The 14,854-nt window shown below is 41.1% G+C and overlaps 1 protein-coding gene across 1 annotated transcript in view; it reads right to left on the bottom strand.

Moving 5' to 3' along the window:
* Asah1 (N-acylsphingosine amidohydrolase 1) overlaps positions 1-14,854 on the bottom strand; it is a 34,043-nt gene that overhangs the window by 17,050 nt on the left and 2,139 nt on the right. Inside the window, exon 2 of the mRNA XM_038325132.2 lies at positions 2,362-2,408. Coding sequence (XP_038181060.1) covers positions 2,362-2,408 — 47 coding nt within the window. The remainder of the gene's footprint in view (positions 1-2,361; positions 2,409-14,854) is intronic.

Raw genomic sequence — 14,854 nt, 5'->3', positions numbered from 1 at the left:
TTGTCTTCACAGTTAAAGCTTAATTTAATCTTGTATTTTATCTTACATTAAACATCTCTCTAAGGTATTCTTGTATTTAGCAATTGCACGTCATCTCTTAGAGACACAAGAAGTGCCTGTCTTAGGAGGGTAGTGACGATTACTGGAAAGATGCAGAAAGCACTTAGCATTAGTGATCAATAGGTGCCCCACAGTATGTCTCGCTACTCTGCCATAAACAGTGTCAATATCGTGTCATTTTCTGAGACTCAGCACTTGCTGAGCCCAGTCATTGTACTATCAATCAAAATAATATCCGAACCCACCTGCCTTCCCAGGTGGCTTGCAAATTAGTCCGAGTGACACAATGCATACATATACAAATAAGAGCAGGTGCGAAGCAGCCAATGAGCAGCAGAAAAGCAGTGCTTAATGGGATTCCAATGGCTGTAGGGTGATGTGGCTGTCAGTCCCTCAGTATCTGCACTGATGGGACTGGTCAGGCCAGACAAACAGGTGTCCCTTTCCTCCCTCACAGTCAGTTGCCTCTTCCCTCCCTCACATCTGCTGATGTATCCCACCAAAACTCATGCACTTGATTAAAAATGATGACCTCACAGGATTACAAAGACACTCATCAATTAAAGGTATATGAATGTCACCCTTACCTCCCAGATGTCAAGAGCTATTGATGTACAGTTCAGAAAAGAAAGGTTAAGGATAGGACAGAGGATTTCAGTGTTGAAGAATGGGCTGGTCAAACTGGAAGACATACAGCAGAAAAGCAAGCAAGGAAAGAAAGCACACACAACATATAGATATGGAGATACATACATACACATATAGTAACAAGTTAAGTTATGTCTAATCACAAAAGGTTTACAGTTGGTAAAGAAATACATTACCAGATACATGTAAGGTACATTTAAAAGAGAGTAGATTTAAAAAAAAAGGCCTTTAGTAGAGAAATTTCTCACTCCATATTCAGTGAATTAGACAGTAAGACCAGCTAAAGACACAAGCAGCAAGGCAATGGAGGCCAGGATGGCAGCAGAGGGATAGAGTCATGAAAAGGAGACCTTCACTGGGCTGAGCTGGAGAGTAGCACTGAAGCTGGTTACTCTGAAATCTTTCCAGAAAGGTGGGTGAGTCAGGCAAGTTATCCCAGTTCCCCTCTACCAACAGTAACTGATGCTCTATCAGTGGTAATCACCACAGTGTATTTTCTGCTTTACTACAAACCGTCTCGTTTCATCCTTGGAAACCCAGACCATTCCATAATCATACTGCCTGAGCCCACATGGCTCACAAGTGGTGTGCAATCTAATCCAAAGGACAGAACACACAAGGACAAACAAAACAACAGATACTAAGGACTTCATGAGTCACAGAAATGCTAAAAAGGGTGGACACGGGGTGACACTCCAGTGTCAAGGGTATTGGGACAGAGGTTACTTAGAACACATATACTAGGGAAACGGCTGGTTAGACCTCGTAATGTTAGAAAAACCGGAAGTCTCCAGTGTACTCTGCTTCCTCCCACCCCAGCAGTCTACTTGCATCAGGAGAGGACAAGGGGCAAAGACGACCGTTCCCTATACCTTTCCTTCACATTGTATTTTGCTCCCTCTGTGTCGCCCGGCTACATTTGCATGTTTCTCAGAGGTATATGTCATCACTAAGATTTAGAAAGACAGGGGCTGAAGAGATGGCTCAGTGGTTAAGAGCACTGTCTGCTCTTCCGGAGGTCCTGAGTTCAATTCCCAGCAACCACATGGTGGCTCACAACCATCTGTAATGGGGTCTGGTGCCCTCTTCTGACCTGCAGCTGTACACACAGACAGAATATTGTATACATAATAAATAAATATTTTAAAAAAAAAGATTTAGAAAGACAAAAATATGAATTAAAAAACCATTAAGACTAAAACAAAACATGACTTCAGTCCTGTCTTGTGGTTTCTGGTCTTGTTTTGCCTGAAAGTTTTATAAAGTCGGGGCTTATTTCTTGGCTCTCTCATACACAGATTCCTTATCTGCTCCAATGCAGTCTGAGGGCTCATGCCCAGGCACCATGGGGTACCACAGCCCGGGGGTATGCATGCCCCCATTTGTTATACAGCAGAAAAGCGATTGCAAGGAGACAAAGTAGTTTGGAGATGGGCAGGAATCCTTTGCTTTCCTATTAGTTTCACGGGCAGGAAATGAACATTTTAATCAGTATCGCTTAATTTATTTAATTTAATCCATTTAACTCGTATCTGCCTGAGAGTACACATAAGGAAGCCAAACCTTGTCTCCAGGTGAAAGACACAGCTTAAGTTTTGTTTACTACTGTTATTCCTAGAAGATCATTACAGAGCAGGGTCTGAGGTCACTCACGTTGGTCCAGAGGGAGGATAAGTTGATTTTCTGCAGTCTTCTGTCCACTAAAAAACAAAGAAAAATGAACATTTCAGATAATTACAAATGCCTGCCAAATGAAGCAACCTCTGAAAAGTATTATTTATTAAGACAAAAGCATCCTTTTAGACCATTTCACTATCTCTGTTCAAGATAGGGCCTCCCCATGTCATTCATGTGGCTCCAAATTTACTATTATGTAGATCATCCATATGTAATACTTCAAACTCATAATCCTCCTGCCTGAGCTGACTGACCACTGAGACTACAGGTATGTGCCACAACAACTAGAATTCAATACCTTTTAAAAAATATTTATATATTTTTATTTTATAACTAAGCATTTTGCCTGCATGCGTATATGTGTACGATGTACGTGCCTGGTACCCGAGGAGGCCAGAAGGTGTTGGAATGCCCTGGAACTGGAGCTACAGATGGTTGTGAGCACGGTGGTAGGAACTGAACCCAGCTCCTCTGTGAGGGCAGTACGCATGCTTAACTTCTGTGCTGTCTTCCAGTACCAGCATTCAATAGCTCTAAAGATAAAGCCTTGCCTCTCAAATCCCCAAGATATTAATGTTTCAGTTCAGTTTACACAAAGGTTAGGTGTTATAACTTGGCTTTTTAAATGGTTTTACTGAGTAAAGAGATGTAGAGAAGGAGATGGGAAGCACTTCTGTGTGATAGGATAGCATGGCAATGGCTTCATAGGATGTAGCTTTACCTCAATTTCTGAGGCAACTCGATTGCATCCTGACCTGGGAATTGCATCTCAAACCAGATGTGCAGGAGACAATGCATAAGGGATTTAATAATCTGGCCATAGCCTACCATCCTAGTCTGTTCCAGACACACCTCCTAATAGCATGACAACAAGCCAACACTTCCTAAACCTCCCACACTTCCACCTGTACATGTGCTGTGTCCTCTGCCTAGATGCCCACTCCCTGACCTGGGGAACTTCTAGGTCTAACTTCTAAAATCCAATCCAGACACTTACTTCTCACCCTGCACCCCTACCACCAATTCCTGTAAAGTCTAATCTACCTCCTATAAACTTATCTCCTCCTATATAGTTCCATATTTTTTTTTACACATCTCCATTACAATACCAACTGTACTATAACTGTCTGGGTCCTCTCAATGGCATACTGTGTTCCCTGAGAGGAGGGCAGGCCCAGTACTGAGGTCACTGCTGGAGGCGATGAATGAACGAGACTGCTTTGGGGATACTGTTCACGTTTAGTGGCAAAACTGAATTTTCTCCTAACACCAAATCCGGCAAAGGCAGTTCATATAGATTAATGACTCTGTTACTTCTTCCAGGCAGCCAGTATGTTTGGCTCCACGCCTCTAGTGACCTAAGCAAGAGGAAAAGCACAAATCTGCAGGAAGAGGAGGTAGATAGGGAGGAAAGTACTGAAATTAGAGGTAGAGCGCAGACTACCTGCTGAACTCTTGTGCAGGAAAGGAAATCTCAAACTTATCTTTTCACAGCATGGTGAGTATTTAAAGCCACTTCACTCTTGTCAAAATTGCCTTACCATTGTGAGTATGGCATACTTACCATACTTAAACAAGGATGGGTCTCTTGCTTAAGTATGTTTCAAGTTTTATAAATTTTCCTAAATAAGCGTTACTACTGCCCGGCTGGCTCAGATTTTTTTTAAATTGCGATTTACATTTACTTCTTAGTAGTGTGTATGTTAGGGACCCATAAAATGGTATTGAGAAATAAATGGTGCAAATATTAACATGGTGATAATTATAACAGGAATTCAGTTAAAGAAAGAATAGATAATAATATATTGTTAAGAAAACAAACCAGGAACTGAAAAACACAGAGGAAACAGGGATGACATTAGCTTGGGTTCTTCTAGCAGAAGAAAAAGGAAGAAAGCAGTTATAAACTCCTTGGTGAAGGAAACTTCACCAAGGAAATTCAAAACTTGTACACCCCAAACTAGAGAACATTACCCAATAAAATTAAAGATAACATAGGTAAATAAAAGCTGTCATGTTCATGGGGTGGAAGATTTAATTCTGTTAACATGACCAGGTTCCTAAAATTAATCCACAGGTTTCAGCAATTAAGAATGGCTAAAAATAATCTTGGAAAATGTTGAACGAAGTTGGAGGACTCAGATTTAAAACTTCCTATAAGAAATGGGGAAAAAAAAAGAAAAAAAAGAAATGGGACTATGTGGGAAAGGAAGGCGTCTGCAGGGAGAGGGAACAAGACAGGAGATGGAAGAGAAATGAGAACGGTAGATAGCATGTGTTCTCATTGGCACTCATTCTCATTCACACACACATGCACAGGCGTGCACACACACACACACACACACACACACACACACCATAAAAGCAGAAGGGGACCCTTTGTGGGTGCAAAGGGACCAGTGGGAGGGAGAAGAGGAAATAAGGGAAGGTACTGGGGTACAATTAGAAGAAAAGAACAATGCTACACAGGTATTAAAGTATCATAAAGAAATCTATTATTGTGTGTGGTTGCTAAAATTAAGTCAAAAATGTAATACAATAGTTAGTGTGGTAAGATACTATACAATGACCCTATACTTAAATGAGAAAGTAGAAATCTTATGGCAATCATATTAACAACAGGTCTTGAACAGATTGGCAGACAGTGGGTGCTAGCATGGATATAAATTCATAAACAATGGAATAGAACCATGAGTCCAGAAATAAGTCCACATTTACAGCGTTGCATATTGTATATCTGACAATACACATCTATAACATATTAAAACATCTTACCACTCAGTAACAAAAAGGCAACTTAATTTTTAAAATGGACAAAAGATCCGAATAGACATTTTTCCTGGAGCTATGCAAATGGGCCAGAAGCACAGAAGAGACGCCCAGCTTTGCCGCCTACCGTGATGAGACACAGCAACAGCAAAGGTTGCTAAGGGCATGAAGAAACTGGGATCATGCTGAGAGCAAGATCCAAAACAGCAGCTGCTTTACAAAACCATCTGGCAGCTCCTCACAGGTAAACAGTGACATAAACCCAGCAATCCTGATCCTACGTACAGCCCAACAGATAGGAGAGACGAACTCCCACAAAGACATGTTTTCCACATTTACAGGAGTGTTGCTCATACTGGCCAAAAGTGGGAGAGCCCAAATGCCCACCAACTGCAGGATGGATAAACAAAACAAGGCATGTCTTAGGATGGAGTATTACTTGGCAAGAAGAAACGAAGAACTGATATATGAGCCATAATACTAATATGCTATGTAGAAGATGGCAGTCACAGAGGACCATCCACTGGACAGTCCCCTCTGAAATACACAGAATGGACAAATATAGATAGAGAGATTCGATTAGTGGTTGCTTAGGGCTGGGAGTTAGAAACTAATAGGAGTAAGTGAGAAGGGTTTCCTAGGTTGGGGGTAAAGTGCCCAGTCTAGATGGCAGTGATGACTGCACAATTCTGTGACCATGCTGAAGCTATTTCAGTGTGTGTGTGTGTGTGTGTGTGTGTGTAATGTAAACATGTGCATCTGTGTATATGCATATGTGTGCATTTGAGTTTTCTTACTCACAGAACTATTTCCCCAGCCCTCTAAATGTATATTCTTATTGTTCTTAGAAATATTTTTCTTTTCCCGCGTTTCATGTGTGTGGTGTGTGCGTGCATGTGAGGGTAGCACATGCGGAAGCCTGAGGCAGATGCCTGGAACCACACTCACTGCTCTTCCTCCTATTGACCAAGGCAGGGCTGTCAAACTCAGGGCTCACAGACACAGCCAGTCTTGGTCAGCTTGCTCTGGGGAATTCCTTGTCTCCACCTTCTGAGCCTGAGAACCGCAGGCTGGTTATATCAATATAATCCAGGCGTTTACCTGGATTTCTGGAGTCCTGAACTCTGGTCCTTGTAGCAGGCTTTCCTTGGACCACCAACCAGCTCCCAAATCATGACACAGAGTCTTATTAATTATGAATTCTCAGCCGTAGCTTAGGCTCATTTCTTGCTAGTCCATAACTTAACCTGTTTCTCTTTATCTAGGTTTTGCCTTGGGAACTTTTCCTCTCTTTCATTCTGTATGCCCTACGCCACGTCTCCTGGTTGGCGGCTGCCTGGTTGGCTGGCCCTGGGTATCTCCCTTTCTTTCTCCCTTGTTCTTTCTCTGTTCTCCTTAAGCCTAAATTCCTCCTCCTACTTATTCTCTGTCTGTCAACCCCGCTTATCCCTCTACTGCCTAGCTTTTGGCTGTTCAGCTTTTTATTAGGCCAATCAAGGTGCCTTAGGCAGACAACGTAAAACAGCAACACATCCTTACATAATTAAACAAATGCAGCATCAACAAATGTAACAGACCTTTACATAGTTGAAGCAATATCCCACAACAGGTCCTCACAGCCGCGTGGCAAGAGTTTAACTTTAACCACTGAGCCATCGCCTCAGTACTCCTAACGGTGTATTTTTAATGATGAACTGCACTTCGTGAGTGTTATCTCCACAAAGCACATAGAAAAGCAATGACAGTGGGAAGGGTGTTTCACATAAGCTCTTTATCCATCACTGTGCACGAGGTAGGCAACACCTGAACCTAATTAATTCGGACAAATATAGCAGAGCTACCTCATCAAAATGAATGCGTCTAAAGATAACTTACTAATTTTTAGTGCCCCATGTGCCATGGCTGTAAGCAATCAAAGAAGCTCAGCTGTAAACAACTAGCATGCCAGGAGACACGGGCTCTGGATGAGCTGATACCTGAGCAGGTAATTATGTAGTCAGCTGAGAAGGGAAGCAAGTGAAGGCGGCCGTGCTGGGGGTGGCCTGGAGGAGAGATAATGGGTGAGGAGACTAACATTTCATAAGCCTGCCCTTGCTGTCCCATTTTCTTTACCCATGCACACCTGAGAGCAACGTCAAGTTCTTCTAAATATCCAGGCTTTTGGTTAGGTTTTTACTGGACCTGAGAGCTGGATGGGTCAGGAGTTAAGCACGTACAACACTCTTGTAAAAGACCCAAGTTTCGTTCCCAGAACCCATGTTAGATGGCTCACAACCACCTGTAGCTGGACCCGCAGGGCATCTAAGGCCCTCTTCTGGCTGCCGAGGGCATCCTTACTTATATGGCATACACTCATAGATCCATGCATAAATAAAAATAAGTATTAAAAAAATCTGGCTCAATTTACAAACATCCCATTTCTGTCGGGGGATCGTACAGTCACGTTCAGAACACTGGGCTCAGCTCCATTAGTGACGTATAGAAGGTAGCACAGCTGGTGATGGAATCAGGGCCCAGGCCTTCGCTGGCTCTCTCCCAGCTTCCTACAGCATAACAATGCAATCAATGCTTCTGCGCTTGGAGAGATGCTCAGAGAATAAGGCACTCAAGCATGAGAGCTGGGTTTGAATCTCCAGCTCACACAAATGCCACGGGCACAGTGGCACTCATCTGTAACCTAGAAGCCCAGGGACATAGAGGCATGATAGACCCGAGGGCTTATTGGCCAGCCAACACAGCTAAAATGGTTCCGGGAAAGAACCTGTCTCAAATAAAATGGAGAACAATAGATGACACACGTTAACCTTTGGACTCCATGTGTGCACACAGGTGTGCAACACACACACACACACACACACACACACACACACACACACACACACACAGGGCTTCAGTTTGATTCCTAACAGAGAATAAACTGAATGTAGTTCAGATCTTTCCATGATAACCAGACTCAATTAAGCAAATGAATAATGAAAGATAATGACTACTATCCCTTCCTCATTATGTTTGCATATCACAGGATCCACAGCTAATATAAAAATAAAATTACAGTTATGTCTCCTACTGGACACCAGTGAGGGAACTGAAAGTGGTCAGTCGGGTTTTCGGGATTGAGCTGACCTGTAGGAGTAGTAGGAACTGAAAAACAGTCGGGCGGTGGTGGCGCACGCCTTTAATCCCAGCACTCGGGAGGCAGAGGCAGGCGGATCTCCGAGTTCAAGGCCAGCCTGGTCTACAGAGTGAGTTCCAGGACAGCCAGGGCTACACAGAGAAACTCTGCCTCTAAAAACCAACCAACCAAACAAAACCAAAAAACCCAAAGAAACAAAACACACACATATACTATACACACAAAAACACACGGAGAGAGCAATAACAAAAAATGTTGAGCAAGAGAATAGCTATGTAGTCCAGGTGGGCCCTAAATCCTTGCTCTCCAAGCCTTAGCCTCCTGGGTACTGGGATTATAGTCATGCACCACCACATCCACTAAGAAATGGCTTTTCAAGATTTTCTTCTCGTTTTTGATAGTAACTTAAATCTATTCAAAATAAATCAGCATTTATGTCCTCCATACTAATTAGGAAAAGTATATTTCAGAGCCACTTAATATACCATACCTATAAAAATAACATCAGGACTGGAGAGATGGCTCCGTGGTTCAGAGAACATACTGTGCTTGCAGAGGGCCTGAGTTTGACTCCCAGCACCCACGTCGGGCAGTTCACAGCTGCCTGTAAATCCAGTTCTAGGTGACCTGATACACCTCTGACCTACATACACACACACACACACACACACACATACACACACACACACACACCCTAAAATTTAAAAATGGTTCTAAAAAAGTAAAATTAATATATCCAATGAAAATTATTTCATTAAGGAATCAATGAACCTTCCACGTATTTAAACAATGGTAAACTCTGTCTTTAAATATATGAATCCTGCAAGATGAGTGAGAATCTCAATGAGATATATGAGTCTAATAATACAGACAAAATTTTACACCAGGGGTGGTAGTGTGTGCCTATAGGCCTAGCGTCAGGAAGAAGGATCTCAAGCTGGAGGACAGGGAGGAGTCCGTGATGGAAACTTGCTGAATAAAAGGGCACGTTTCTCACAAACAGTTCAGATGGAGGGAAAAACGGCTGCTGTCATGTCTTCCGGCCTTTAACTGGATAAACCCTAGTAAGCTATTGATATTTAAATAAGCAGGTGAGTCAACCACTTACAGGGCAGTAGTTTACCACGTTGGCTGACTCAGTGCCAGTGTTTGGGAAGGACTCTGACACAGCGCGAGGAGAACAAATTACACCTGTGTGTTCTCTCCTTTGTAGTACGGTAACATGGACAAAACCATTTAGGGCTTAGGAGATTAATAAGAGCTTTGTGATCACCACTGCTAATGCCCAGTTTCACCACACACATCTGATGCTGACATATAATTTTAGCTCATTTTAGCAAGTCATTGCTCGATCATATGCTCCCTGTCACACCTCTTCCAATCTGCTCAGATTTACTACTGGGGACAGTCATCTCTCTCACTCCTTCCTTCCAATCACGCCTCATCTCGCTGTCGTTTATCTTCTGTCCCTACACAATGCAGAAGACAACCAATAACCTCTAGTCTCCAAGCAGAATGGACATTTCATTCTCAATGGTATTTAAAAGAAGAAACCCCCCTCCTTCCCTCCTTCCCTCCTTTCCTGTCCCATCATACTAAACTCTCCCATTTGTACTGCTGTGTTAACTTTGCTGGGCTCTTCTTTATTTGATACATACATGAGAAACTCACTATTTTTTGGCCACTTCTCATCTTCTCATTTATACTCTTTGTAGAAGAGTTCGTCTGCTCCAATGGCTTCAAACAGTCTCATTATTTCTAGACTCTCAACATCCTGGATCATCTTCTAGACTTCTGTCTAGCTATTTCCATCAGACCACACACATACACACACACACACACACACACACACACACACACACGTGTGTGTGTGTATGTATGTATGTATGTATTGATATTGTTTTTTGTCTGTTTTTTCTTTTGAGACGGTTTCTTTGTGTAGCCCTGGTGTCCTGGAACTCACTCTGTAGACCAGGCTGGCCTCAAACTCACAGAGATCCCCCTGCCTCTGTTCCTGAGCGCTAGGATTAAAGACATAGACGACCACTGCCCAGCTCATCACACCATATCTTACTGGAATCTTCATAGATGAAATAGTGAAAAATAACTTAAAATGACTTTCAGTTTCTTAGACTGAAAAAAAAGCCTCAAACACAAAACTTTTTAAAAGCCCAGCTGATGTTTCAAACTAAATAACCCATTTTCTTTTAAAATTGGCTCTCATCCATACTTATATATTTTGAAATATATTTGATCATCATTGAACCTCTCTTGGTAATATTGAAATATATTTCGTAACCACCCAAAATACATTTGGCTACTTTACATACAGTTTATCATTCATATAATGATTCAAAATAATAAGAAAAGAGAAAACACAAAAAACAATTGCCTTGCATTCTGTCAGAGAAAAAAGTCACCGATCTTCCAGATAGCTCTGAAGGGCCTTTTCAACTGGGCCACAATATCTTTAAGATCAGTGAAATTTTTAACAGTGCCTCAGCACAAAAAGGGTCCCAGTTTTTATTCTGTAAGCAAAGATTTTTAAAACAAAATAAATCCCCTCCACATAACACCTGTCTTTGTCATTATTTTAGTGAGAGAACAGTTTGATGACAGTAAAATGACCATAAAACCAGAATAAAAGGAAAATTACTGATTTTTGTGTTACCCCTACTTTTCTCATTCATTGATGACCCGTGGAAACACTTTCCCAATCAGATCCCAGTAGAGTGACTAGATTTTCATAGTCATTGTTCTGTGTTGTCAGGTATTTGTACACTGTGTGAAGGTGTATTGATGCAATTGGTATAATAAAAAGCTCAACAGCCAATAGCTAGGCAGAAGGTGTAGGTGGTATTTCCGGGAAGAGAAAAGCAGAAGAGGAGGAATCTAGGAGGGTCAAGTCACCAGTCAGAGAAGAAACAGGAGGTGCAAGATGAAAGAGAGGTATCACCATGTGACAGAACGTATATTAATATTAAGTTATATGAGATACTTGAGACTAACCTAAGCTAAAGACCAAGCTTTCATAATTAACATGAAGTCTCCATGTGGTTATTTGTGAGTTGGCAGTCAAAGGAAAAATCCACATACATTTGGCACCCAAAGTGGGGCACACATAGCCACATAGGACCTGAGAAAGCTGGGGGTTAAGAGTTCCGAGCAGAATTGGGGCTTGCAGCATACACAGGCACAGCTCCTTGAAGAGGTCAGCTACTGAGCACTTGAATGGGGTTTATGAGCACCAGGCAGCACAGTACCCGGTGACAGAAGACTAGGCAGAAATGCTTACTACAGCATGGAACCAGAAACTTCCCAGAGCTGGGGCAGAGACACCAGCTCCAGACTGGGGTCCACAAGCATAAGGCTCCACTCTCACCAGGCTGAAGTGGGCAGAGCCAGCCACCAGGCCATGTGCAAATGAGAGCCACACTGCAGAGGGCCTAACAACTGCTTAGCAGTTTAAGATTTGGCTCACATGGTCAGAAAACACTGTAGACTCATAGAAAATCAGGTCTAGACCAATAAAACCTCTGAACAGATATAGTATGCTTAATAATGTGCTTAGATGCTAAAGAAAGGAAAGAAAATGGGTATAGATAGCCATTAAAAAATAAATAGTTTAAAAACAAGAAAGTCTTTAAAGAGAGAGTAAAGTAATATAAAAGGAAAAGGCCATGTAAAAATGGAAGATACACAGGGTATCTGGATCCTGAATGGTGCTCTGTTGACTTTGAATTACTTAAATGTCAATGGACAAAAACAACTGTGGCTGAGAGACATTGGATTATGGAAACTGCTAAATTAAACCAACCTATATATTTTCAGAATGGAAATCAGAAAATGTGTGGGGCAGAGTTATGCCTTTGTTTCCACAGGAACCCAAAAGTTATGGTTCTCTTCAAAATTAATGAAGAGGAGATTTGATTGGAGGAGACCTCCTGTAAATTTTGCCCACATATATGAAAAAAAGAAACCAAGAAAGACTACATGACAGGTGTCATATATGTTGATCCCTCTACTATGGGAACAGCTCTGAGACTTGATGAGACGTGATAAATATTGTTGGATACAGAGTCCTCGTGACTTATTATCACATGCCATCCTTTCATATGGCATGGATAGAGGTTTGGTTATATAGTCCAAAAGGATTTATGAAGTTAATAGATGCCTTTTACCTGCTCAAACATAAAACAAAACAAAACAAAATCCTTAGCTGACTTATGCACACCACACATTCCATACTTGTGTTAATACAGATATATATGTTACCTTTAAAAGTGTATGTGTTTTCAGAAAAAAAGGATTAGACATCAATAAAGACCAGTAGTCCAGATAAATGCCTCTGTTGCAGTTTCCCTAAAGTTCTGCAACAAAAACTACTCCAAAGCTGCTAGCTGAGATGATCCAGCCTCACAGAATACTCCAGCCGGAACTTCAGATAAGTTCTGCACGTTCTCATCACACCAAGACTGGACAACAGCTAGCTGTCCCAGGACTTAACCATTATCTCAATCTTTTTAGGATCTCCTAAAGATGCAATTACCCCCAGGCAAGAGGAAGCAGTCTAGGGAACACAGCTTCCACATTCCTAAGAGGTGAGGTGGGTGGTTTTGGTCATTGAATGGATTATGGATGTTTATCATCATTTAAGTTGATTACAAGTTGTTGTTCATGGTCAGAAAAAAAGCTGAACAAAAGATTAGATTTAGGGATCTTTCTGACGGGAAGAGGGGGATATAGAATGATGGGATAAAAGGGTGGGTTGTTGAGTCTACTTTTGAACAACCACTAGTGTTAAATATTTTACATTGGTATGGATTTTTGTATATTGATGCAAATTTAAGGTTATTTTTGTTATAATGAATATGTTTCTACTCTTGTTTAAGGTAGTGTACCTATCTAGATCATTTATAAATGTAAAGTTCAAGATCTTAATGGCTGTTATTATAAACCATTCAGGATAATTAACAAACTAGGCTAATAGTCATCTATAACAATCAAACTTGTAGTGGTGTTAGGTATGTTTCCGAGGCATACAGAAATACATTTTAGATAGATAGTCTTCAAATATTTCAAAGACCTACAGATTATGGCATTTAAAATGTTTTAATAATATAAGGTTTTCCATGGCAGTGTGACACATCTGTTCCTGGCAGTACCAATCTACTTCAAAAAAGGATGATGGGCATTGAAGAACTTCCAAGTGGAGTTTGCTTTTCTTGTTGTAAAGCTAACTACTTGGGCAAGAAACTTCCCTTGCCTTGATTGCTGACAGTATGCTATACAATCTGGACAAGCAGGACACAAAGAAAGCAACTGCTAAACTTTGCCAAGACAAGACAGGACAGTTCTTCAAAATTCCTGCTTCAAAGGAAAGTCTGTCAGATATTCTAAGCCTTTAGGCCAAAGATGGATGTCTCATTGTTGCAGAGGAATCTTGGGTGACTGTACAGGAAGTTAGCTGTTTCTGTCATTTCTATAGTTTTGGAAGTTGCTTTCTCTGCACTTCTTACTTACTCAGGTAGTAATATATCCTTCTCCAGTCTTTGATGGAGTTGAAGACCAGGCAACTATAGTTACAGTTTTCCTTATTACAAACTTCAGGAGAAAAAGTTATATAAGAAATGTAAAGTTTGAGCTGGGTGGTGGTGATGCACATCTTTAATCCCAGCACTTGGGAGGCAGAACTCTGTGAGTTCAAGGCCAGCCTGCTCTACAAGAGCAAGAGCGAGTTTCAGGACAGGCTCTAGAAGTACAGAGAAACCCTGTCTCCAAAAACCAGAAGAAAAAAAAAAAGAAAGAAATGTAAAGTTTGCAAGTTTAAGAAACATAAAAGAAAGCTTAAATTGTTTATATAAGAAGATGTTTTAAGGTCTAAAAATATATTTTTTTAGGATGGCAATACAAGCTATGATAGAAAATAGTTTAGGTATAAAACTTTGGACTCACTATAATAGGATAGATAAAACAGTACTTTCTCCAAATTTGCCAAATATATACAAACTAAACATTGTAAATGTAATTCTTTTTTTTTTTTTTTTTTTTGGTTTTTCGAGACAGGGTTTCTCTGTAGCTTTGGAGCCTGTCCTGGAACTAGCTCTTGTAGACCAGGCTGGTCTCGAACTCACAGAGATCCGCCTGCCTCTGCCTCCCGAGTGCTGGGATTAAAGGCGTGCGCCACCGTCGCCCGGCGTAAATGTAATTCTTAACTGATAATTGTTCTTATTGTATATACTTATACCATGTAACTTAAAATATTCCCTTTTTATTTAGATTAAAAATGGGGAAATGTTGTGGAATATTTGTATACTGTGTTGATATAATAAAAATGTATGCTCTGATTGATGTAATAAAAAGCTGAATGTCCAATAGCTAGGCAGGAGGTACAGGTAAGACTTTTGAGGAGAGAAAGGAAGAGGAGGAAGAATCTAGGAAGGTAGCCAACCAGAGAGGAAACAGGATGTGCAAGATGGAAGAGAGGTAAAAAGCCATGTGACAGAATGTAGGTTAATATAAACGTGTTAATTTAAGTTATAATAGCTAGTTGAGACAAGCCTAAGC

Source organism: Arvicola amphibius, chromosome 4 (genome assembly GCF_903992535.2).
Source record: "Arvicola amphibius chromosome 4, mArvAmp1.2, whole genome shotgun sequence".
Lineage (NCBI taxonomy): Eukaryota > Metazoa > Chordata > Mammalia > Rodentia > Cricetidae > Arvicola > Arvicola amphibius.
The sequence above is the reverse complement of the archived record's forward strand: the minus strand, read 5'-3'. Positions and strand labels throughout refer to the sequence as shown.